Here is a 23,782-nt window from a genome sequence, read left to right as displayed (position 1 = left end):
AACTCAACAAGAAAAGGATAAATAAGCCACTTACGGGTTGTTATTATAACAAGTCGCCCCCTGATATGTTGAACCATAGAAATTTATATAATCAACTGATATAAGTAGACGTTTCAATTTATTTCTAAGGAGACAATATTACCCATACTTACCCTTCTTCAAATATTTAGTATTATTACTTATTTTTCCATTAGAACTAAAGAGATATCCAATAGCACATGGATAATTGTGACCACTAAGTACAATAAATCTAAGGCGCTGACTTAGCATGAAGTATTGGCGGTTCCACTCTTCTAAACCTGAAAATGCGGTCTATTCTGAGTTCAAGATATTTTGAGTTTGTGTTTGGTTTTGATAGTGTTTTAGGTCTACACTCAGTCGTAAATGTGCCGGTCTATTTTTAAGGCAAAATCCCATGAAAAATCTTTTCCGTGTGTGAATGGCAAATTTCTATTTTTATCGGAAAAGTACTTCCAACTCTGAACTATATATTGGTATCGGTATTGGTATTAAAGGGGGGCGCCCTCGCGGGCGTCCAAGCACTTAGGCCACCAGATGGGCCCGTTGTGCCCCCAGGCCGCTCTAGAGGGCGTCCAGAATGCTGCCCCTCCTGTAGAAGGTCAGCAACTCCTTTAACCCAATACCGTGCACTGAGTCCGGATCGATCAGAGCCGTTCCGAAGACTCCCAATCTTGCCCTTGTCAAGGCAGGGCACTCGGTGAGCAGATGATACGGGGCCTCTTCCCCTTCCATGCACCACCTACACTCCGGGTCGTCTCCAATGCCTAGCAAGCAAAGATGCCTCCTAAGCCTGCAATGTCCTGTGTAGGCCCCTGTTAGTGCTCTACACTCCCTTCTGGTCAGTCTAAGCAGCTCCCTGGTCCGAGGAAGGGCGGGCCCATCCATCATAAGCCTCGCCTGCCTCATTCCCGGAGCAACTCTCCAGCCCCTCGCGGCCCGGTCTCTCGCCCAGGCTTCGAGAGTTCCCCGCCTCATACACGGGGCGATCCCCAAGCGGGGCTCTGGCCCTATATGCCTATGCGAGGAGCCCTCCCTGGCTAAGGCGTCCGCTGCCTCATTGCCCCGGATACCGGTGTGACCCGGGACCCAGACCAACGTGACCTTTCTCTCCTCAGCCACCCTCCTCAGTACCTCTTTGCACTCTTTTATCAACAAGGAGCGCGTACGCACTGACTTCAGCGCCATGAGTGCAGCCCTACTATCCGAGCAGAAGAAGACTCTCCTGCTTCCGTAGTTGAGCCGAAGCACCTCTCTGGCCGCCATCAATAAAGCGAAAATTTCCGCCTGAAACACAGTGCAGTACCGACCCAGAGGGACCGACAAGCTTGATCCCGTTGTTTCGCAGTACGCTCCAGCTCCGGCTAGATCTCCCATTCTGGACCCGTCCGTGTACCAGACAAGTCCATCCCAGGAGCCGACTCTGCCCTCTCTCCAATCTTCCCTTGATGGAAAGAGAAAGGTCAATTTATCAAAGAAGGTCATCTCGGGGACCATGACGTCACTCGGCATGCTCATGACCCCGCGATCCCCGCGACAGCCCTCTAAAATGTCGTACGGACCCCGATTGAAGGTTCCCTCCCTCCAGAGCCCGCAGCTCGCCAGCCTCACAGCTGTCCTGGCCGCCTCCATCTGCACCCGATCCGCCAGAGAGGGCAGCCCCACCAGAGCCTCCAGGGCCCTCGTGGGCGCCGTTCTCATGGCGCCCATTATGCAGAGGCAAGCCAATCTCTGCAGTCTGTCAAGAACTAGCCTTGCTCCCGCTCTTTTGGTCCCCGACCACCACGCCACTGCCCCATGCGTGAGCATAGGCACCACCATGGTACCGTAGATCCACTGCATGATCTTCGGCCCCAGGCCCCAAGTGCCCCCTACCGCTCTCCGGCACGCCCACAGAGCTCCAAAGGCCGACCTGGTCCTTGATCTTATATGTTCCTGAAAGGTCAACTTAGAGTCCAACCATACGCCCAAGTACTTGACACTTCCGCTTGCAGAAAGAGGCACCCCATCCATCTAAATGTTGAGGTTGCACTCCATCTTCCTTTTCCTAGTGAAGATGATCATCTCCACCTTGCCAGGATTGACAGCCAACTTGCTGTCCAGGCACCATTGTGAGAATCTTGCCAATGTCCCGTTCAGGAGCCCCTGCATCCTCCTCACGTCCGTCCCCTGCGTCATTATCACAAGGTCGTCTGCATATGCCTGAGCATAGACCCCGTGTTCTTCCCTCAGAATCTGCAATATCTAGTTCACCACTAGGCACCACAGGAACGGGGACAAGACCCCGCCCTGTGGACAACCCCGTGATGAACCGATGGAGACCTGCTCCCCACCCAGTCTTGCCTCGACCCTCGTGTCGGTTAGCATGGAGCGGATCCACCTTACAATGGCCGTCCCCACCCCAGTACTCTCCACCGCCCTGCAGATCGAGTACAGGGCCGTGTTATTGAAAGCCCCTTCGATGTCAGCGAACACGCACACCGACAGCTGTCCCGAGCCCATACCCTCCTCCAACCTGGAAGTCAGATGGTGAAGAGCTGAGCCCACAGACCCGCCACTTCGGTACGCATGCTGAGCTGGCTCTAAAGGGGCCTCCAGCTCCACCCAGTCCCACAGATACCGGCCCACCAGCCTCTCCAGAGTCTTCATAATGAAGCTGGTGAGGCAAACAGGCCGGTACGACTTCGGGTCCGTGTAGTCACTCTTCCCTACCTTGGGAATTAACACTACCCTGCTGTGTCTCCACAGCTCGGGCACGTACCCCCTCGCAATGGAGGCCCTGAACAGGTCCATCAGCGGGCTAGTCAGGAGACCTCCGTCCCTTTGCAGCAGAGCCGGGAATACTCCATCCCCGCCCGCCGACTTGAAGGGGCCAAAGCTGTCAATAGCCCACCTCAGCCTACTCCTTGCCGTGGCGTAGTCGCATCCAAGACGACCCCCGGCTTCAATATTCCCCCCTGTGTCCGGATCAGCGGACCCTGGGAAGTGCGTGTTCAGCAACTGTTGTAGTGTGTCCGCTGGTCCCGCTGTGTAGCCACCGCCGGTCCTGCGGATCACACGCAGTCTTCCCGCAGGGTCACTTCTGAGTACCCTAAGGAGCCTAGCCGCGTCCGGGGTATTCATTACTCCGTCGCAGTAGCCCCTCCAGGCCCTCCTCTGTGATGCCCGTCGTTCTTTTTTGTACTGTGTGCGGACCTCCCTATAGAGATCCCAGTCCGTACCTTGGCTGCTGCTCCTCGCTGTATTGAACAGCCTCCGCACTTTCCTCCTGAGACGCTCCAGGGAAGAGCTCCACCAAGGGGTCCTTTCCGCCCTATGCTTCTCTGTTTCAGGGCAACTATTCTCGAACGCCCGCATCATAGCGGAGCTGACTCGGTCGGCGGCCTCGTCAATCTCCTCCATTGTGCGGTGTTTCCTTGGTAAGCCCTCTAGGCGCCAAGCGAGTTCCTCTCTATAGAGTTCCCAGTTTGTTGCCCGGGGGTTCCTAAATCTAACGGATTCCCGAACACCCATCTCCAACCCAAAGGTGATGTATCTATGGTCCGACATAGAGTCCTCCACACAGACACACCACCCAGTTATTTCCGGGAGCAGAGCCCTGGTACAAAGTGTTAAATCTATGACCGAGCTCCGACCCGTCGTGAAAAACGTGGGTTCTACCCCTCTGTTGGCCACCTGCAGCCCTGCAGAGGCCATGAACTCCACGAGGTCTCCCCCCCTTCTATTCGTTGCCGCGCTGCCCCACAAAACGTGGTGAGCATTGCTGTCACAGCCAATCAAAAGAGGAAGATTCGCCTCCTCGCAGTAGGAGACCAAGTCACTGATCTCCTGCGGAGGACAGCTGCGGTCGACTGGAAAGTACGCAGAGGCGACCACTACCTCCCTCACGCCGTCCCGAGTGGGGGATCTGACCAGAATTGGAACCAGGTCCCTGGACGCCTTGTCCCTTAGGAAAAAGGCCTCCAGCCCCATGGTTAAAATACAGGCCCTGGGACCGCCCTCTAAGGAGTCGACACTATGCAGCATCGATCCTCCCAGAGATAAGCCCCTAACCCTTGATTTTACAATCCAGGGCTCTTGGATCAGTACAATAGATGTACCGCCCTCCGAAATTTTCCTGCATAAGTGGGCCGTTGCAGCCCTGCTGTGTTGCAGGTTAATCTGTAATATCCCCGTGAAGATGTTATTGCGGGAATACCACCTGCGGGTCACGATGCTAGCCTCAGCCCGAATCCGAGCCCGAGGTAGCACCTCCCTCCGCTTCCGCTTCCTGACTGGTGGACCCTGATGGGATTCCCCGGACAACTTCCATCCGAGATACCTTCTCGGTTCTCGCTTCCTCGGAGGGCCCTCCAGAGGTCTCCTCCACAGAAGTCGTGGGCGCCGCCTCTCCGACAGGCCCGCCAACCTCCATGGACGAGCCCTCCTCGTGTGAGCCCCCCGCGGCCACCTCATCCTCCTGCGGCCTCGGCGCCGCCAGGTTCACTTTTACCTTTGTCGCCAGGCAGAGGAGAAGTGAGCCCTTAGCCGTGATGGCGCTTGCCGATTTCTCGTCCACGCCCACCACCAACCTTGTGCCCCTTGCATCCTCCGTCCTCTGCCAGACCCTCCAGGCACGGCAATCTAGGTCATTCTGAGCTGCCAGGCAGCGGACTAGTGCCTCATTCGAGACACCCGCCCCCAGGCCCGGAATCCATATCGCCGCCCTTCTCAGTCTCAATCCTTCCGGATCGACCTCCACCAGGTTTGCGAGCCCCCAGGGCCTGACGTTAATCAGCTCCCTGCGAACCCACTGGTTTCTTCATCCATCATCTCGATCAGGATGTGGCTCCTCCAAAGCCTAACCGAGCGTATCCGGGGAGGGGTGTATTGCCCCCCCTGCATGATATACATGCTTATGCGGAGGTTAAGAGACCCTATGAACCGCAGCAGGTCCTCGGAAGACAGGTCAGTTTCCTGTCCTCTGAGGCCTTTCCCGGGCCTAGCTTTCGCCGGGCCGCGTGTCGGCCGCTGATCCCCGGCAGGTGCCCCAACCTGGGTGGTCTCTTCCATTTTTCTTTTCCGCTTCCCGCCTGCCGTTTCCGGTGTGCCCCCTATGGAGCCCTCCGTTGACGGCGTGGCAGGATTCCTGGGCGCCGGAAGAGAGCCCGTCTGCGGTTCCGAAACCGTCACCGCGAGTCTCTTCTTCTTCGCCCTCCTTTTTTCCGCCCCACTCCTATGTCTGGGGCGGTGTGTCATCGAGGTGGTGTTCCCGGTTTGTACCGAGCCCTCCACCCCGCTGGCGACCTGGGGATCCTGTTCGGATCGCCCTTGGAGGGGGCCTTCCTGAGGACGCCCCTGCTTGCTGGAGCCCCCCTGGGGCCCCTCCTCCTTCTTCATTACTTCACATTTCATTTTTGGTTCCATAAAGTTCCCACGAGTAGCTAGGGAAACATAACGGTCCACCTCTGCAGAGCCCCGCATGCAGACGTAAGGCTTCCTTCCCCGAGGTGCGCCCGGTGCCTCGGGGTTAGGATCGGTAGAGACTGATCTTCTATTCAGACATGCATCCCCTAGCCCCGACCCCCCACCGTAGGATTTAGGATTTTTATTGAGGTTTACTCCTCTTGGTCCAAGTGGTGAAGCTCAGACTCCCCGCGTCGCGTGCCCACTCGTCGAGCCGGCCCCGACGCCTGGTTTATCAACCGACTACAAGCCAGTTGGCACCGTTATACCCTGTGCAGGCCCTTAGCCACGACACGACAGCTGGGCAGGGTGAGCTGGTCCACGACTGGTTATTTGTCAGCCCTATTGGATTTTTACCTCCTCATGCCTCCTTATTCCCAGCCACCCAGGCCCGTGAGGGCCTGGGCTCTCCCATCCGCCACCCGGGGGACGCGCCTCATGGATTGCTCAACCACAGAGGGTGAACTATATATATGTTTTATGTAATTAATATATAAATATTAAATATGTAATTAATAACTGCGTAATTAAGTGTCAACGGATTTTTTTCTTTTATATTTTATTTCGCTTCTTTAAGTAGTTCGGATCTTCTTGTCAGAAAAAACATATTATTTCCTGTAGATAAACGTAAATAAATGACTGGTAAATTTGAATTTCTGATAACTGTGACGTAATAACCTAGAAAGCCTATACCAGATAATAATTAAAAATATTTATAATCACTTGAAATTGAACAATCTGATTAGGAATCGTTTGATTATAAATAATAGTGAACACGCACATGCATTTGCAAGTTTCTCCATGATGAACATTGCAGTAGGATGTTTTTGTCTGCTTATGCCCGCCTTTGGGGTAAGAATATCATTTGAGAAATTTTCCAATGCAATATATCAGGGTTTTTTTTAATTAATATTTGTCAACGTATAATTTAAAATTCCTGCTGTGGGTAAATTTTAACTGGAGCGTCTCTTCAAGTTGTTTCAAATCATTTCTTAGCCAGAAATCTTTTCAATGTAGAAAACTTAATGCCGGTTTTGGTGAAACAAACATGACATTTATCTCATCTCTCTCATATTACTCACTGTTCTTGAGAGACTCAGATTGTTGGAACGTCTTCTCGTATAAAAATTATAGGGGAAACATATCAAATGCCTTTGCGCGTTAGTGATTTATTTTACCATTTTACCGAAATTGGCGTTTGGACATGCTTCAAAATTAGTTTAGAATCTCTTTACTAAAAAAATCGTTTTTTTTTTGTTTTTTGTAAAATTCACAAAATTTCTGGCATTTTTGTAATGGATTCTCCATTCTACTCTTCTCCAAAAATATTTTTACAGCTGCAGTTTTCTATTATAATTTGTTTTAAACTAAGCCAAATGAAAACAATATTCAAATCTTTTGAATGCTTGAAAAAATATAAAATTGTAAATGTTGTTTTCAGTGTTAGCGCCTATTTTCCAGTTATTGTTATTCGGAGATTCTATAAATTTTATGTTTTTTCATTGCGATAGAATTAGTATAAGGTTCTTTCCCATATTTCCGCTGGTTACCGTTATCAGACACCCTGTATATTTATGATAGATAATACTTATTTACATAGATAACATTAATTTATATACCCTTTTCTTATAGGGCAGTCTTATCACCTCACAAACACTCTCAGACAATTTTACGTACAATAACAAATTATTTTTTCGTATCAGAACAAACAAGATAAAAATCTAACGCCTTTGACGAAGATTACGATATGACATCAGGTCTAACCTTCCATCTGATAACTTTAGAAGTCTTGTCTAATAAATATTACAAACTTAAATAGTTAGTATATTGTAATATTTTCAAAAAAAATCGAAAATATTGACTTTTTGAAAACTAATGGCGCGTGATTAAAAGATTTGATAGCAAGTACTAAATATCGTTTTGATGCATGTCCGATATTCAAAATAATATTTAACATTGATCGCGTGACCAAGGTCATGGCAGCAAATTCGACCTAGAAATGGGACTAGAATTATTCAAAAAAATATTTAAAAGTGGTTAGGATGATATTTTGGAGCTATGTACGAAATTTTTAGTATTGTAATATTAAAAAATGTATTTCAAAAAGTCTTTAAAATGATATTTTAGAGCAATGTACGACTATTATAAATTATTGATTTAAATTGATTATGTCATATTTTAATCACAATTAATATGTTTGCAATTTTAACATAACACAAAATTTTATATTAAGAACAATCAAACATTTTCAAAAAAAAATCAGCGAAAGATTTTGTTTTCAATTTTTACAAGATGGCCTTCGCATTTTTCTTTTTTAATTTTCAATGATTATCCAACATTCCTCTAAAAAACCTTGAATGATATCGAGAAAGCGACAATCTTAGATTTTGATCTTAATAATATTTTTAACATAAATTTGACGCGAGCTGAGCAATATATCCTATCTAATTTAAATCATCGTCAAGCTCACTTTATTAACAAGAAAATTTGATTTTACGCACAGGCCATACTCAAATATTTATAGTTGGTTTTTAGTTAAGTTTATAATAAAGTTCTGTAAAGTTTATTATTAAGTTTTTTACTTGGCTTATTAAATATCTTAAAATTTTCTTTCAGACAATTCTGTTTCTTTGTGAGTGAATAAGACGATACGACCTTCATCGGAATTCAGAAACAAAAAAAAAGCGTCACTAATAATATATCTATAATAATTATCAATAATCCATTTATAGTTTTTGTTGGCTTTCTCATTTATCATTGTATAGTTTCATCATTATATAATTTCAATAATCAGTTGTTAAATATTTCAGTTGGCTGATATCGTAATATCAACCAAAAACGGTCAAGTTCAGGGACATGCTATAACAACTGCAAGAACTGGTCAAACGATCTATGCGTTTCAAGGAATTCCGTATGCGGTTCCACCTCTCGGAGAGTTGAGATTTCAGGTAAGTAATGAAATCATTCCCGACGATAAACAATAAACCATCTTGTACACGTCCAATCCTTTATAGGAGCCAATACCATCGGCACCATGGGATGGAATCTGGGACGCTACTTCCGATGGTAGTGCGTGTATAGCAAGTAATTACAATCCAAGCAGCCAAAGTGAAGATTGCCTATTTCTAAACATTTTCGTTCCATCACTGAATTCATCGGTAAGTAATTTTCAAATCTGATGTGAATTCAAGTTTCTTCGCACACACATATTAATTTTTTTGGTTTTCGTCCCGCAATAGAAAAAGTACCCGGTGATGTTTCACATTCATGGCGGTCGATACATCGGGAGTTCTTCAAACTTCAATTCTTACAATCCCAGTTATTTGGTCGAGAAAGATGTTATTGTGGTTACACACAATTATCGACTGGGTCCCTATGGGTTTCTCTCCACTGGCGATTTGGCGATTCCCGGAAACGCTGGCATGAAAGATCAAGTTCTCGCTTTAAAATGGGTCAATGAAAATATCGAAGCATTTGGCGGCGATGCGTCAAAAATAACAGTATTCGGTCAAAGCGCAGGCGGAAGTGCTTGCGGATTGCAAGTTCTAAGCAAGAAATCGGCAGGTAAAATTGAAGCGCGGAAATTCCAAAATTACATTTTTGAGATATTCAAGAAAAACTCTTTAAATTTATAACAATGGTTATAATTGCCGGTGTTCGTGAAAATATGGCAAATATAGGTTACTCAATTATTACGATAGGCACATATCTCAGGACATGCGGCGGGGCACGTACGACAATTCTACAGCAAAATGTTAATACGTATATCAAAAAATGGCACATACCCCCTTTGACATTTCCACTCTTCAGTTCTTGAAATTAACGATAACATTCACATACCAACTAAACTCATTGGCAAGAATTCTTGCACTCTCTACCCATCTCAGATGTGAAATGAAATAAATATTTGATTTACATTTTTAGGAGAATTTAGGAAAAATATTACGGAAAATTGAAAACAGTTTTTTTATTTTTTATTAGTAATTATTGATTTATTAATTAATTTATTATGGTTTATTTATTAGAAAATAATGCAAATAAAATTAATTTAAATATACGAACTGGATTCTACTTTATGAAATAAAGAACAAATTTCAGTATAAAAAAGTATCTACTTTTTACTAATGCATGAACACGTCAAGGCGTTCCTACTGTCTATTGGCGGGCATTTTCGATGGTGTATTCGTAACTGTAAAGAAATATGTGTTCAATTGGTTTCATATTTAATGAAATTTGAAATCTCTGATCTCTACGAGTACTAGAGTTGCCAACTTTATAGCCCAATGGATAAATTATTGTTCTAGCAACATTATTTAGGTGAAAATTTACATTGTTTGTTTGTTGTATAAACATGAACTCTGTCCCACGATGGTACGTAATGCACTCAAACATTTACATATTCTTTTCACCTTAATATTGAGCTGCTTCAAGAACTGTATTGAACCTATTGTTCTTTCCACATGCTTGTCTTATTATTAATTGTCAGTTTTTTGTTGCAAATCGAATTACGGCTTTGGCCGTCTCCTATACAATCCAGCACCGGTTAACCTCCTAGAATTTGTCCGGTTTGATATCACTTGATGGGACGTAAAAATAAAATCGCAGTTCTCGAATGGAGGCTGAATGAGCAACATGAATTATGTTGTGGTTCATTTGGGAAAACAAAAAACAACTCCAGTTTCCACGTATGTACTTCGGCCAAGAATACGACGTCGAGTTCCTCTTACAATTCTATTATTATCAAATGTAGATATTTTAACACGAGGCATTTCTGACATAATTTAATCCGTTTAGCAAGACTGTTAAAAATTTTCAACCGAATCCTTCTACTGAAAATACCTTTCCGGAAAAAGACGCAAAACTTTACAGATAACTTTTGTGCCAGTTATAACATGCCCTAAGTTTAGGCCTATGCGGCTAATGAAAAATAAACATGGCGTGCAATATTCTTGCAATGACTATTTAGACAACGATACTGTCCCCAGATAATAATCAATGTCTTTATTTATCTTTATTTATTTTAACTACTGTTACTTGTTTTTTGAGTTTCATATTTCTGGTTCTGCTTTTATAATTTTAATACCCGCGTTTTTTTTTATAAACCATACAGGATTATTCAGAGCAGCTATATGTCAGAGCGGTTCAGGATTGAGCCCGTGGTCAGTTTATAGATCACCCCAAACTTTTGCCTACGCTCTAGCCAATTCTATCGACAATAGAGTAAACAACCAGACTTACAATACAACGGAGTTGAATGAGTTTTTAGTTAAACAATCAGCGTCCGCTATAATAAATGCCGCCAACGATATAGCGGAACTCTTTGAAAAAGAAGCAGTAAGTTGCATTTGTTTGTCGTTATATGCAGTGTCTTCACTCGCTGAGCCACAAAATTTGTAGGATCGTCTAACTCCTACCATCGAGGCCGAGCACGAAGGTGCCTTTTTAACAGAAAATCCATACGATCTAATGGAAAGTGGAGATTTTAATCAAGTGCCTTTAATAATAGGAATTTGTTCCGAGGAAGGATTAGCATTCGTAAATAGTGGGTTTCGCGTAATGCTGACTAATTTTTTATTTCATTATTCCGATTTATTATAGGCGTCGATATGGCAAAAAGTGAGGCAAAGAAGCTGGATTCGGAACCAGAATACATTTACCCATACGACTTTGAAGCGGAAGATCCATCAAACGAGGATACCATCGAAAACTTTATTAAACGCATATACTTAGAACCAAATCAAACGTTCGGTGATAATTTGTATCAAGTAATAAGGGTAAGAAATTAAATCCATACCCGTTCGTGCTCTTTAAACTACAGGCTTTTTAGTTTAAAAGTGACGACATGTTTACACGTGGTGTTATCAAACACGGAGAAATGCAATCCCGATTTGCTAACGTGTACTTTTATAAATTTTCCTTTGATGGTAGCCTTAATTACGGAAATACAAATATACCAGGTGAGTCGCATTAATCATTCGCTGAAAAATTTATTTTGATAAGCAGTTAGAATATAAGCCAAAAATTAGCGTAGCCAAAAACCAACTTAGAAACTGAATTTTATGTATCTTCTTTATAATTTTTAGGTGGCGAAGGAAAATGCCCTCATGGTGCAGATTTGGCATATTTGTTTACGAGGGGAGCTAACTATTCTAGCTTACCTGACGCAGATAAACTCATGATCGATCGAATGACGACGCTCTGGACCAACTTTGCTAAATATTTGTAAGATTTTTTTCTTGTATTATTGTTTTATTCTTGAAGATTTCAAACAGTTTATGGGTTTTAAGCAGGGATTTAATTGGATAGTAGAGTTATTTTTTTTATAAAAAAAAAATTTACATTGATTGTAAAATATGTTACGAGCCTTCGCAATTTTAGAAATCCCACACCCGAAAAAGATGAAGTGCTAGGAAACTTCATTTGGCCAAAGTTCAACGACAGCTCTTTCCAATACGTCAACATAACCATCAATTTCGACGTTTTGGAGAATCCCATGGAAGAGACGTACTCAAAATGGAATGAAGCATACTACAGATGGAACAAAAGGCCGTTCACCACATTTTGAAGACTACGTATTAGGAAAAGTTATTTAATAATGATATAGATTAAAGTTTCGATTGAATGGACTGGATTGGAATCTTATAATTTCTCAACAAATTTCTAAGTTCTCTTCTGAGGATTTTCCCGCTCGGATTTTTAGGAATTGATGATACGAAAATTACACCTCCGCGTAGCCGTTTTTGGGGGGATAACTTATCTGGAAAAAGTTGTTCTATTACAAAAAAAGATTTTCAATGCAAAAACAATATATTACCGGCGACGTATGACTTAATTTCTTCTTCATTCAGATTAAAACCTTTTTTTTGACAATGAATGCTAACGGTTTCTCTCCTACCGATTCGTCCGGCAAGCCAACAACGGCAACATCTTGTACTTTTTCATGGTTGACTAGTAGAGCTTCTATTTCGGCCGGGGCAACCTGCAATATTGTGAAAATTTAAAATGACAAGCATTTCAGAAAAGGGTTTACCTGATAACCTTGGTATTTGATTAGCTCTTTAATTCTGTCTATCACAAAAAAGAAGCCATCATTATCATAGTATCCGATATCACCGGTTCGTAACCAACCATCGCTAGTGAAAGCTTCTTTGGTGGCGTTTTCGTTTTTGTGATACCCCATCATTATCGTTGGGCCCTCAAAGATTAAGAATACAAAATAAGATTATTATACATCAATTATATAAACAAAATACAAATTTATTTTTAGGTTTTAGAAAATGCACTTTTGATTTTGGGAAACGCCTGAAATAAAGCCATTAACAGATGAAAGTAAAAAATCTTAAATTTTCGATTTTCTTCTAACTGTGGAACTGGAATTGTTCGAAAATTTTAATTATTTGTCTTGAATAGGAAAAATTTACATTCAAATTTGAAAAATTTGGAGAGCAAGCTAAACTTTTTTTGTAGTGATCTACCAATTTAAAATTGTATTATTTTGATTATTACTTAACATATTTGGAAATTTGGATTTGTCTTTTAATATTTAAAATGCAATTGTTAATTTAAAATTAGTAAACCTTACAGAAAATTTTATATTTTTGAAATACAATTGGTTTAACACTAAGGTCAAAGAGTTAAGGAATACATTTTTTAGCCTAAATTATATATTTGTTATTTTTGCCTTTTCCATCATCATATTCGACAAATTTAGTTGATAATGGTATATTATGCAACAAGTGTAGTAAACAGTATTTGAGTCACGAGTTTATTTGGCACTAGCGGAGCGAGTGTTTAATAAACGAGACAAAGTACCTAATTATACATCGATCTAGCGTGTGGGCAGCGTCACTTTACCACATGAGTTCCTTATTCCACGGATCTGAGCCCCTTCTGATATTTCCGGGATATTTGCGCACAGGTTTGGGAGCAATCGGTTGTTTTCGAAGATTTTATAGCACGGCTTGAATTTTGACGTTTGTCAATAATGACTGCCATGTTAGTCAATGTATTACAGTGACGAATCCGACTTTCTCAAAAAAATGCTTATATCTTTGTTTATAATGTACATACGGTGTGATGTTGAATAATAACAATTGAAAATTCTCTCTATCCATTTTTAAAAAAATTCTATACTTTGTCGTTATTTGGACTTTGAACATTAAATTCAGTAAATATATCAACATAAATCTACACAAAAAAAGATATTCTTTTATTATAATTATAAGTGGTGTCCTTGGATTTTTTAATGAAATTTCTACTTCAGTTACCTTCAAACAAATTTCTCCGGGTTGGTTAGGTCCTAATGACTTTCCTGTATCCGAATCCCTGACTTTACACGAAACAAACGGCATCACTTTCCCGCAGGAGCCAATTTTATTTTCGGTGGCAGTATTGCCCAAAGCAATAATTGTAGATTCAGTTAAGCCGTAGGATTGATTTGCAGATTTGCAGTTAAGTCTGTAAAAATTCAAAGCCACAATAAAAAATGAAATTCTACCTAGGCAGTATAACAATGGTTTTTAGTTTGTATTGTTTTAAATATCTGTAAATGTGTGTTTTTACCAACCTTCGCTTTACTTCGTCCTGAATAGTTTTGCTTAAAGGGGCGGCACCAGATATCAGTTCGTTCACGCTTGATAAATCGTACCGATTCAATTTTGAGGTTTTTGCTAAAAAGATCATCAGGGGCGGCGCCAAATGTAAAGTGGCTATTTTATAGTCCTGAATAGACTTGAGAAACACGTCCTCGTCGAAATGTTTGAATACTATAATTTTCTTATGTTTCGAAAATGATGCCATGGCAAGGAAAAAGCCGTAGCCGTGAAAAAATGGCATGAGTCCCAAAATTGACTCCGCTTCCATGTTAAAATACTGTGGAGACCTAGAACATAAAGTGTGGTCTGTATATGAGTAAGTTAGTAGATATTAAATCGATGATTTCCCCACTTATCAAAATAGTAGAATAATAGCAATTGTTTTATTATATTCCCCTTATATGTTTGACTCACACAAACAAGTTATTCAAGAAAACTTCTCTGGTCACGACGTAACTTGTTAGATAGTCTTAACAAGTTACTTTAAATCAAAGCAGTTTTTAATTTTTAGTTTACTTGGAGAATATTAAAATCTAGCTTACACTTAAGAACGAGAAAAGTGGATGGCAAAACAACCAAAAAGAATTTCAAAAAATGTTTGTATTTTCTTGTATACTTAATTTAAGAGTTGAAAAATAAAATGACTATAGAAATATTAGACAAGTGCTGTGGTGTGACTTTTTAGAGATATGTGCTGGTGGTTATATGGACACATTCAAGATCAAGTTTTTTGGGGACTAAATTGTGTTTTTCCATTTCTGTTTGATTTACCTCGCCAATGTTAGTAAGACCATGCAATTCAAGTGGGATAACATGACTCCCTTAGGCAATCCTGTAGTGCCAGATGAAGACAACACTACACTAATCATTTTTCTCGAATCTCCACCAAACGGACAAAAGAGGTGTATCTCGACCGATCTCCCTCCGAGCAGAGTTTCCACAAAATTTTCCGAGGATTCGGTACCTTCTAAACTCATTTCAGCTCCAATGAGGATAATTCTTTCTATAAAGTTCAGTTTTTTTTTCATGTCGACAAATTTATGAGCGACGGACTGGGAGCAAAATACTATTCTCGGTTGGCTGATTCTAAGCATATGATCGAGTTCCAACTTCGTGTAACTATGGTTTACTGGGGCGACTATGCATCCGTTAAATAGCGATGCAAATACAGCAACGAAAAATTGTAAACTGTTTTCGCTACTGATCCCACAGGTGACATTTTGACCCATGTATCCTGCCAGCCGAAGGGCTTGGGCAAGATTGCAGCTTTGGTCCAGGAGTTCCCCATACGTTATTGATTTCCCTGTTAGGGCGTCCACCTATAAAAGAAAGTTTACTACAAAATCTGACAAAATGAGAATTTGTCTTTTTGACTCTTTAATACTTTTTAACTTATACATTTACATAAAAATCTAAATTAGTACGCTTCTATAAGGTTGTACGGAGTGACACAATAGAGTGGTTAGGTTAGTTTTGGTTATACCTAATAATGCGTTGTATATGTATAAAAAGTGTTACTTCTAGACGTCAGTCATTCGGTTGCCAATAACTTTACACATTTTCGGTAGTTTAGTCAACGGTCTGGGAATTATCGCATGTTTTTGGTAGATTCCTTAATATATTCCTTTTGTTTAGATCATTTCAAAAACTAACAGTGATTGCAAGTTTCTAATTGAAAGTTCTGTATACAGTTAACTACAAAATAATGAACCAATATATTTTTTAGTTGGTTTGTTTGCAGCTGTCTAGATAAAATTTTCAAAATCAAAGCAAAAGTAACAAAAAATTAAAAGGGACAAAGCCGGAGCAGAGCAATCACCTGAGTCCAAAAATTCAAAAAAAGTGTGCCATTTAAAAATTAAAAATTCGAATGCAAATTCTGACTACATGTTAATCAAGAAATTTCAGATTCAGCCTTTTAGACTTTTCCAATTTTAAGGAGCTATGAGAAACCATTTATAAGTTTTTCACTTTCTTGTCACTCGGTTATGTGTCCAAAAGAATTAATGCAGTACTTCATGCTTTTTCCATGTAATGTAAAAATTAATGTTTATATAATATTTCAACACACATAGTATTAAAAAATAAATAATATAAATTTAGATTTAAAATTTTTTCAGGAAGTTAAAAAAAATAATTAATTAATGGCAAAAAGATTATAAAGATAACAACGTGTTCATGTATTTAATTCTATTAAAATTAATTTAAATTTAAATTTAAATTTAAAAATTAAAATTAAAATTTAAAAAATTTAAATTTAAAAATTAATTCTATCTAAAATTAATAAAAGAATGAAAGCATATGGTGTTATAGGAATAGAAATATTACGTATTCCATTTCGGCCGTCAAATCATAGTATATCATGTACAGCTCTGCTGTTTAATTATTGTTTTATTGTTTTGAAGAAGCAGCATGACAGTCATAGTTTTCTTACTTCTTACTATTTAGGAACTGTAATATCAACGCCATTTTGGAAAATTGCTGATCCGCTTAAACTTCTTATTCTTCTAATTCAAAAATATATATGGAGGTTCCGTTTTAAAAAAATGTAATTCCGTTTTAAATTTTCCATAATAGCGGATTCACCAATGATGAACTAGCCTATATAGACTTGCACAGATTTGCGTGAAAATAAGTGGCTAATATAAATAACCACAGAAATTTTTTTAATTTTTTCTACATTCGATTTAAGTAGTAAGTTATTGAACTTTAACCTTAACAAAATGTTTGTTGGTTTTGTAATAAATGTTAACAAAAATCTTTGAACCATTCTTACCATTGCTAAGGTTCTCCTGGGAACCTTGCACAACGAGATATAGATTTCCAATCCTAACGTTGTACTGGGCAATGGAACGTCTGATTCAGGTCCGTCAATTACAAACGTGTTGTCTTCTTCCATTTTGAACGCATAAATTTTCACTCACTAATTTGTAAAATTTTCAAGCGAGTAGATAGGTTAATTCTCTGAATGCGTCTTAACTGCCTTTGGTTGTTTTTTACTCTTATCTATTTTACAAGCCGTCGTTTAATGAAAACAAAGGCCCCCGGGTTAACATATGAGAGATAGCATTTTATATTAATAGATCGATAAGTGGAAGACACACCTTATATTTCAGGTTATCGGGAGATATACGCCCAAATATATTTGTGCAAAAATGTTCTTTAATTTATTTATTTCACACTTCATCTTTTGTCTACTTTTCGTACTTTTCGTAATAACTTAAATTTTAGATTGACGAGATTAAAATGTTTTGTTTTCTACGATTATTAACTAAAATACGTGTATCACATAAGCAAATTTAAGTTTGGAGTATCCTCGCGAAAACGTTTGATTTTCTAAAAATCGATTAATTATATAATGTAGATATGGCGGGCTGTAAATCCCAATCCCAGTTTTATACCCCGTTTGAAGCGAATAATAATAGTTTCGAAGTATGTTCTAGGAAATTTTCTTTTTGCTAAAACAGTGTTTTATTATTATTTCATAAACTTATTCCATATATACCACATATATATATATATATATATATATATATATATATATATATATATATATATATATATATATATATATATATATATATATATATATATATATATATATATATATATATATATATATATATATATATATATATATATATATATATATATATATATATATATATATATATATATATATATATATATGATGACACTATATTCCGGGATATCATCCGTTCGCTCGTTGAACTCCGACTGGAATCCTGCATCCGACTGGAATCCTGCAAATCTTGCATCCGACTGGAATCCTGCAGACGTTTCGCCAAAATCTCACTTGGCATCTTCAATGCTCGCGTTCCGAAAACACTTCGAACACTGGGAGGTTATCGGCGGTGCGTGCGGTATTTATACTCTGCGCCGGAGATGGTAACGGTGCTGCTTATGCGTGGGGGGAGGTGGCTCCGCCCCCTGAATTGTCGCGTTGTTAATTTCGCCCGATCGTAGTTGCGATGTTCCCGTTGGCTGCTGCGCATCGCTCTGCTGTTTGATTATCGTTCTCCACGTGTTGGATAAATGCAGAGCGTCGTCTCTCGTATTGAGGTGTCCGGACTTTTCTATTTCGATGGCCTCTCGTATAATCCTAGTCCTAAAATCAGGAATATTAGCTATTTGTTTGCAAGTGCCGAAATCAATTTTATGGCCTGTCTGATGTTGGTGCTGAAACAAAGCAGATGTTGTTTGTTTGTTTCTTATGGCTAAACGATGTTCCTCGAGCCTGGCTGAAATCCTTCTGTTGGTCTGTCCCACATACGTCAGGCTGCACGATCCGCATGCTACACTGTATACTCCTTGGTTTTCCAGAGTAATTTTTTGTTTTGGGTTTCTTAGTATTGCTCCGATGGTATGGTCAGGTTTGTATGCCGTTGAGATGTCGTTTTTCCGTAATATTCGGCCGATTTTGTCAGTAACCCCCTTGATGTATGGCAGGACAGCGATCGATCTTCGTTGGGTCTCGTCCTGCACTCTCTGCTGCGGCTGTTGTTGTTTACTGATTGCCTTGCTGATGGTGCGCCTTTGGTATCCGTTTTGTCGAAGACAGGTACTAATTTTCTTCAGTTCTTTATCTCTGTTCCTCTCGTTTGTGAGCCTGAAGGACCGAGCAATTAATGTATTTGCCACTGCCTGTATCTGTGATGGGTGGTGATGAGATTTAGCGTTCAGATATCTATTAGTGTGTGTTGGTTTTCTATAGACAGTGTGTTCCAAGTGTCCGTCTTCGGTCCTTGTGATGAGCACATCTAAAAAGGGCAGACTGTTATCCTCTTCAAGTTCTATTGTAAATTGAATCCTTGGGTGAATGGAATTCAGATGATCTAGGAATTTCAAAAGCTCCTCCTTGCCAAAAGGACAAAGCTAGCAAGGCCCTACTCCAAGACCAGATCAGGCGGACCCGGTACGAAATTAGTGAGACTGAGCTACAACTTTTCAGACTCCACCTGAAACTGAGCAACAAGATCCATCAGTTGCTGTGGGACCGCATAGAATTATTAACATCATGGCGCACTGAGAAAGACAAGGACATCACGTCAAAAAAACTGTGGAAGAAATTAGAAATCCTTCAGTCAAATTCCAAAAAATCAGGACAAGTGCCAAATACAAACCGAAGCAGTACAGTTCATAATATTTCAGCATACCATCTTTCCGATACAGAAGTCAGCGTACTGAATAAAGGATTTAACTACGCAATAGCTCCAAAAAGAGTACCCGTCGAAGAGATCGTTTCCAACGTCGAAGCAAGTCTTTCCACCATAGACGAACAAGATGCGGAGTTAATTAGGCAAGATGTCGCCAGAGTCTTAAGACAGTCAAAACCACCGCAACCAAACTTAAGCAGAGAAGAAATGCAAGCCTTAAGGAATCTAAACAAAAACGAAAACATTCTAATAATGCCAGCAGACAAAGGAAATGCCACTGTCGTCATGAATACGTCGGATTATAATGCAAAATTGGAGGATATGGATATTTTGAACGACCCAATATACAAACTAGTCACCAGAGATCCCACGACATATTTGGAAAAAACAACTAAGTCCAAAATTCTCGATTCATCAATAAACGAGGATACAAAGAAGAAACTTATTCCGAGGGAAAAATCGAGTCGTTGCCCAAAATTCTACGGGCTCCCAAAGATCCATAAGGACGGGGTTCCCCTGCGTCCAATCGTAAGCGCCTTTAACTCACCATTATGCAAGCTGGAAAAACATCTGGCCAGTGCACTTCAGCCTATAGTGGAAAAGGCAGATTCCTATGTTAAAAACTCAGAACATTTCACTCAGATTTTAGGTTCTCTCAGGATGGACAAGGACGACATTATGGCAAGTTTCGATGTCAAATCCCTCTACCCGAGTATTCCAGTAGAAGAGGCACTCTTGCTTATAGAAGAAAACGAAGATCTTCCGCCATACATAATGGATCTGTCAAGACATTGCCTGAAAAACGCTTACTTTATGCACAACGGGAAAATTTACCGACATGGAGCAGCAATGGGATCATCTCTCTCACCTGTGATTGCCAACCTCTTCATGATTTACTTCGAAAAGAAAGCAATAGAGAAGGCAAATCTGAAGCCAAAACTATGGACAAGATACGTTGATGACGTATTTGTTGTATGGCCTTTTGGCAAGGAGGAGCTTTTGAAATTCCTAGATCATCTGAATTCCATTCACCCAAGGATTCAATTTACAATAGAACTTGAAGAGGATAACAGTCTGCCCTTTTTAGATGTGCTCATCACAAGGACCGAAGACGGACACTTGGAACACACTGTCTATAGAAAACCAACACACACTAATAGATATCTGAACGCTAAATCTCATCACCACCCATCACAGATACAGGCAGTGGCAAATACATTAATTGCTCGGTCCTTCAGGCTCACAAACGAGAGGAACAGAGATAAAGAACTGAAGAAAATTAGTACCTGTCTTCGACAAAACGGATACCAAAGGCGCACCATCAGCAAGGCAATCAGTAAACAACAACAGCCGCAGCAGAGAGTGCAGGACGAGACCCAACGAAGATCGATCGCTGTCCTGCCATACATCAAGGGGGTTACTGACAAAATCGGCCGAATATTACGGAAAAACGACATCTCAACGGCATACAAACCTGACCATACCATCGGAGCAATACTAAGAAACCCAAAACAAAAAATTACTCTGGAAAACCAAGGAGTATACAGTGTAGCATGCGGATCGTGCAGCCTGACGTATGTGGGACAGACCAACAGAAGGATTTCAGCCAGGCTCGAGGAACATCGTTTAGCCATAAGAAACAAACAAACAACATCTGCTTTGTTTCAGCACCAACATCAGACAGGCCATAAAATTGATTTCGGCACTTGCAAACAAATAGCTAATATTCCTGATTTTAGGACTAGGATTATACGAGAGGCCATCGAAATAGAAAAGTCCGGACACCTCAATACGAGAGACGACGCTCTGCATTTATCCAACACGTGGAGAACGATAATCAAACAGCAGAGCGATGCGCAGCAGCCAACGGGAACATCGCAACTACGATCGGGCGAAATTAACAACGCGACAATTCAGGGGGCGGAGCCACCTCCCCCCACGCATAAGCAGCACCGTTACCATCTCCGGCGCAGAGTATAAATACCGCACGCACCGCCGATAACCTCCCAGTGTTCGAAGTGTTTTCGGAACGCGAGCATTGAAGATGCCAAGTGAGATTTTGGCGAAACGTCTGCAGGATTCCAGTCGGATGCAAGATTTGCAGGATTCCAGTCGGATGCAGGATTCCAGTCGGAGTTCAACGAGCGAACGGATGATATCCCGGAATATAGTGTCATCACATTTTTCCATCCGTGAATCAATACGTGAGAATATATATATATATATATATATATATATATATATATATATATATATATATATATATATATATATATATATATATATATATATATATATATATATATATATATATATATATATATATTGATACACAACGTGGCTTTTTTTCTCGTCAGGGATTTTTGATTTTAATTTACTAAAGTTTTGTTCTAATAGGTTATAACCTTTGTGTGCCACAGTAATGTCGTGTTGTTTGAACACATTGCACAAATTTTCCGATAGCCCTGGAACGTACGGTAATGGGAGATATTGTTTTTGAGTATTTTTCTTTTCGGATTTGTTACCAGCATTTTGATTGTAAAATTTATGTATCCGTTTATTGAAAATTTTATTTATTAATACATCGGGATAACAGTTTAATTTTAGGGCTTGTTTTGCTTTTTTAATAGCTTGCTGTTTGTACTCAGGATCGGACAGTTTAATAGCTCGGTCGGCTAAACCTATTATTACGGATTTTTTTTGGGTGATGGGATGTTGGGAGTTGAAGCTTACATACCTAGATGACCAAGTATCTTTGGTGTACCATTTGGTTTTGATCTGGTCTTTGCTGTGGTATAGAGTCAGGTCTAGAAAGTTAATGACGTTATTTTTTTCGATCTCTATTGAAAATTGAAGTTTGTTGTTGTATGAATTAAAATTTTCTAGAATATAATCGATTTCAGTTTTTGGGACGGCACTTACACAGTCATCGACATAACGATAAAATAGGGGGATATGAAGATTTATATTTTTTAGTACGGATTCTTCCAAATCTTCCATTACTAACTGTGCAATAACGCTGGAAACCGATGCTCCCATTGCACAACCATCGACCTGCCTGTAATATTTGTTATTGAATAAGAAATAGGTTGATGTTAACGTTAATTCTACAGCTTCAAGAAAGTGATTTAACGGAATGTCTGTGAAATGTTTAATTTTTAGCCATTTTTTCTTTATTATATCTTTAGCTAAAGGGATGGGGTCAATATTTAAAAAGTCGCTTAAACGGCCATAAATATGACAAAAAAAATAACACTGCTCTTTCGAGCCATTCCAGGGAGAATCAGCACTCGTTTGACTTTCAAAGTGTGAAAATTTTACGCTCAGAAAGCCACACAAAAAGACGGGAATTTTATGAAATGATTGAGATCCAAAAAAATGCAAACGCCATAAATTCTAAGACTGACACAAAAAATCTCAGCAAAATTTATCACAACTTAATTAAATAAAGAGACAAATTAACCCGTAAATCTCACACAAACCAAAAATAAAAAAAAACGCTTTAGAAAAAAAAAACTCCGTTGTCCTACCGTGAAGAAACGTACATCCGTGCTTTGCATTATTGTTTTGGTTCGTCTTATCAATGTGGGTTGTCGATTTACATATTCGATATGTCTGTTGTGAATGTTGTAAAACTGTAAATTACCAAACAACTATATAGTGAACCGTTGATTTTTGGCTTAAGGTATGTAATCGTAATATAAAAAATTCTGTATGTTTTATTGTTGTGCATCTATCTATTTTTATACTATTTTTAATCACTTTGTATGTTCTAGTGACTTGCACTAGTAATTTTTAATCATTTCAATCTGTTTTGCTGACTCCTTTACAAATTTTTATCTGTGTTTTAATTATGACCAGGAAAACAATGCTATAAATAAATTTATTTAAAAATACCTTTTTGTAGGTTAAAATTAAATGTCTGAAGAAGGTCTTGAAGTCCGAAACGTCACAAAAAATAAAATGTTTCACAAGTAAGGAAACTTATTTTAATTTCACTAAAAAGGGACCAGAAAAAATCCAAGAACCATTTCTTAAGAATATATAAAATCAAAAGGACCCAAGAACTCACAAACTATATATATATATATATATATATATATATATATATATATATATATATATATATATATATATATATATATATATATATATATATATATATATATATATATATATATATATATATATATATATATATATATATATATATATATATATATATATATATATATATATATATATATATATATATATATATATATATATATATATATATATATATATATATATATATATATATATATATATATATATATATATATATATATATATATATATATATATATATATATATATATAATGATGACACTATATTCCGGGATATCATCCGTTCGCTCGTTGAACTCCGACTGGAATCCTGCAGACGTTTCGTCAAAATCTCACTTGGCATCTTCAATGCTCGCGCTCCGAAAACACACACTTCGTTTTTCAAGAATAATGAACCATAGCCTGAAGAGTGGAAACAGGAAACGGCAGGTAAGGTCC

At 39.6% G+C, this 23,782-nt stretch overlaps 2 protein-coding genes across 2 annotated transcripts; one reads left to right on the top strand and one right to left on the bottom strand.

The window, feature by feature from the left end:
• Positions 1-6,243: 6,243 nt before the first annotated feature.
• On the top strand, positions 6,244-12,302 carry LOC132701172 (juvenile hormone esterase-like). The gene is made up of 10 exons (XM_060668896.1): positions 6,244-6,315; positions 8,274-8,411; positions 8,478-8,621; positions 8,703-9,027; positions 10,574-10,797; positions 10,861-11,005; positions 11,062-11,237; positions 11,291-11,420; positions 11,547-11,685; positions 11,842-12,302. The coding sequence occupies exons 1-10, from the start codon at positions 6,265-6,267 to the stop codon at positions 12,026-12,028; spliced, it is 1,659 nt and encodes a 552-aa protein (XP_060524879.1). The 5' UTR covers positions 6,244-6,264; the 3' UTR covers positions 12,029-12,302.
• On the bottom strand, positions 12,069-17,051 carry LOC132701173 (luciferin 4-monooxygenase-like). Its single transcript, XM_060668897.1, is given in 8 exon segments — positions 12,069-12,220; positions 12,278-12,322; positions 12,325-12,442; positions 12,494-12,658; positions 13,731-13,920; positions 14,030-14,344; positions 14,829-15,376; positions 16,834-17,051. Coding segments are annotated over 8 exon segments (1,656 nt in total). The 5' UTR covers positions 16,957-17,051.
• Between the last annotated feature and the right edge of the window lie 6,731 nt (positions 17,052-23,782).

The sequence above is a fragment of the Cylas formicarius genome, unplaced genomic scaffold, assembly GCF_029955315.1.
Source record: "Cylas formicarius isolate icCylForm1 unplaced genomic scaffold, icCylForm1.1 PGA_scaffold_4__25_contigs__length_36172078, whole genome shotgun sequence".
In the NCBI taxonomy this organism is placed as follows: Eukaryota; Metazoa; Arthropoda; class Insecta; order Coleoptera; family Brentidae; genus Cylas; species Cylas formicarius.
The sequence above is the reverse complement of the archived record's forward strand: the minus strand, read 5'-3'. Positions and strand labels throughout refer to the sequence as shown.

Bases quoted from the DNA above. Each gene is read 5' to 3' on its own strand.
- LOC132701172 (XM_060668896.1), top strand. From the start codon at position 6,265: ATGATGAACATTGCAGTAGGATGTTTTTGTCTGCTTATGCCCGCCTTT. The intron at 8,412-8,477 runs GTAAGTAATGAA...AATCCTTTATAG, and splicing joins TCGGAGAGTTGAGATTTCAG to GAGCCAATACCATCGGCACC. The intron at 11,006-11,061 runs GTGGGTTTCGCG...GATTTATTATAG, and splicing joins AGGATTAGCATTCGTAAATA to GCGTCGATATGGCAAAAAGT.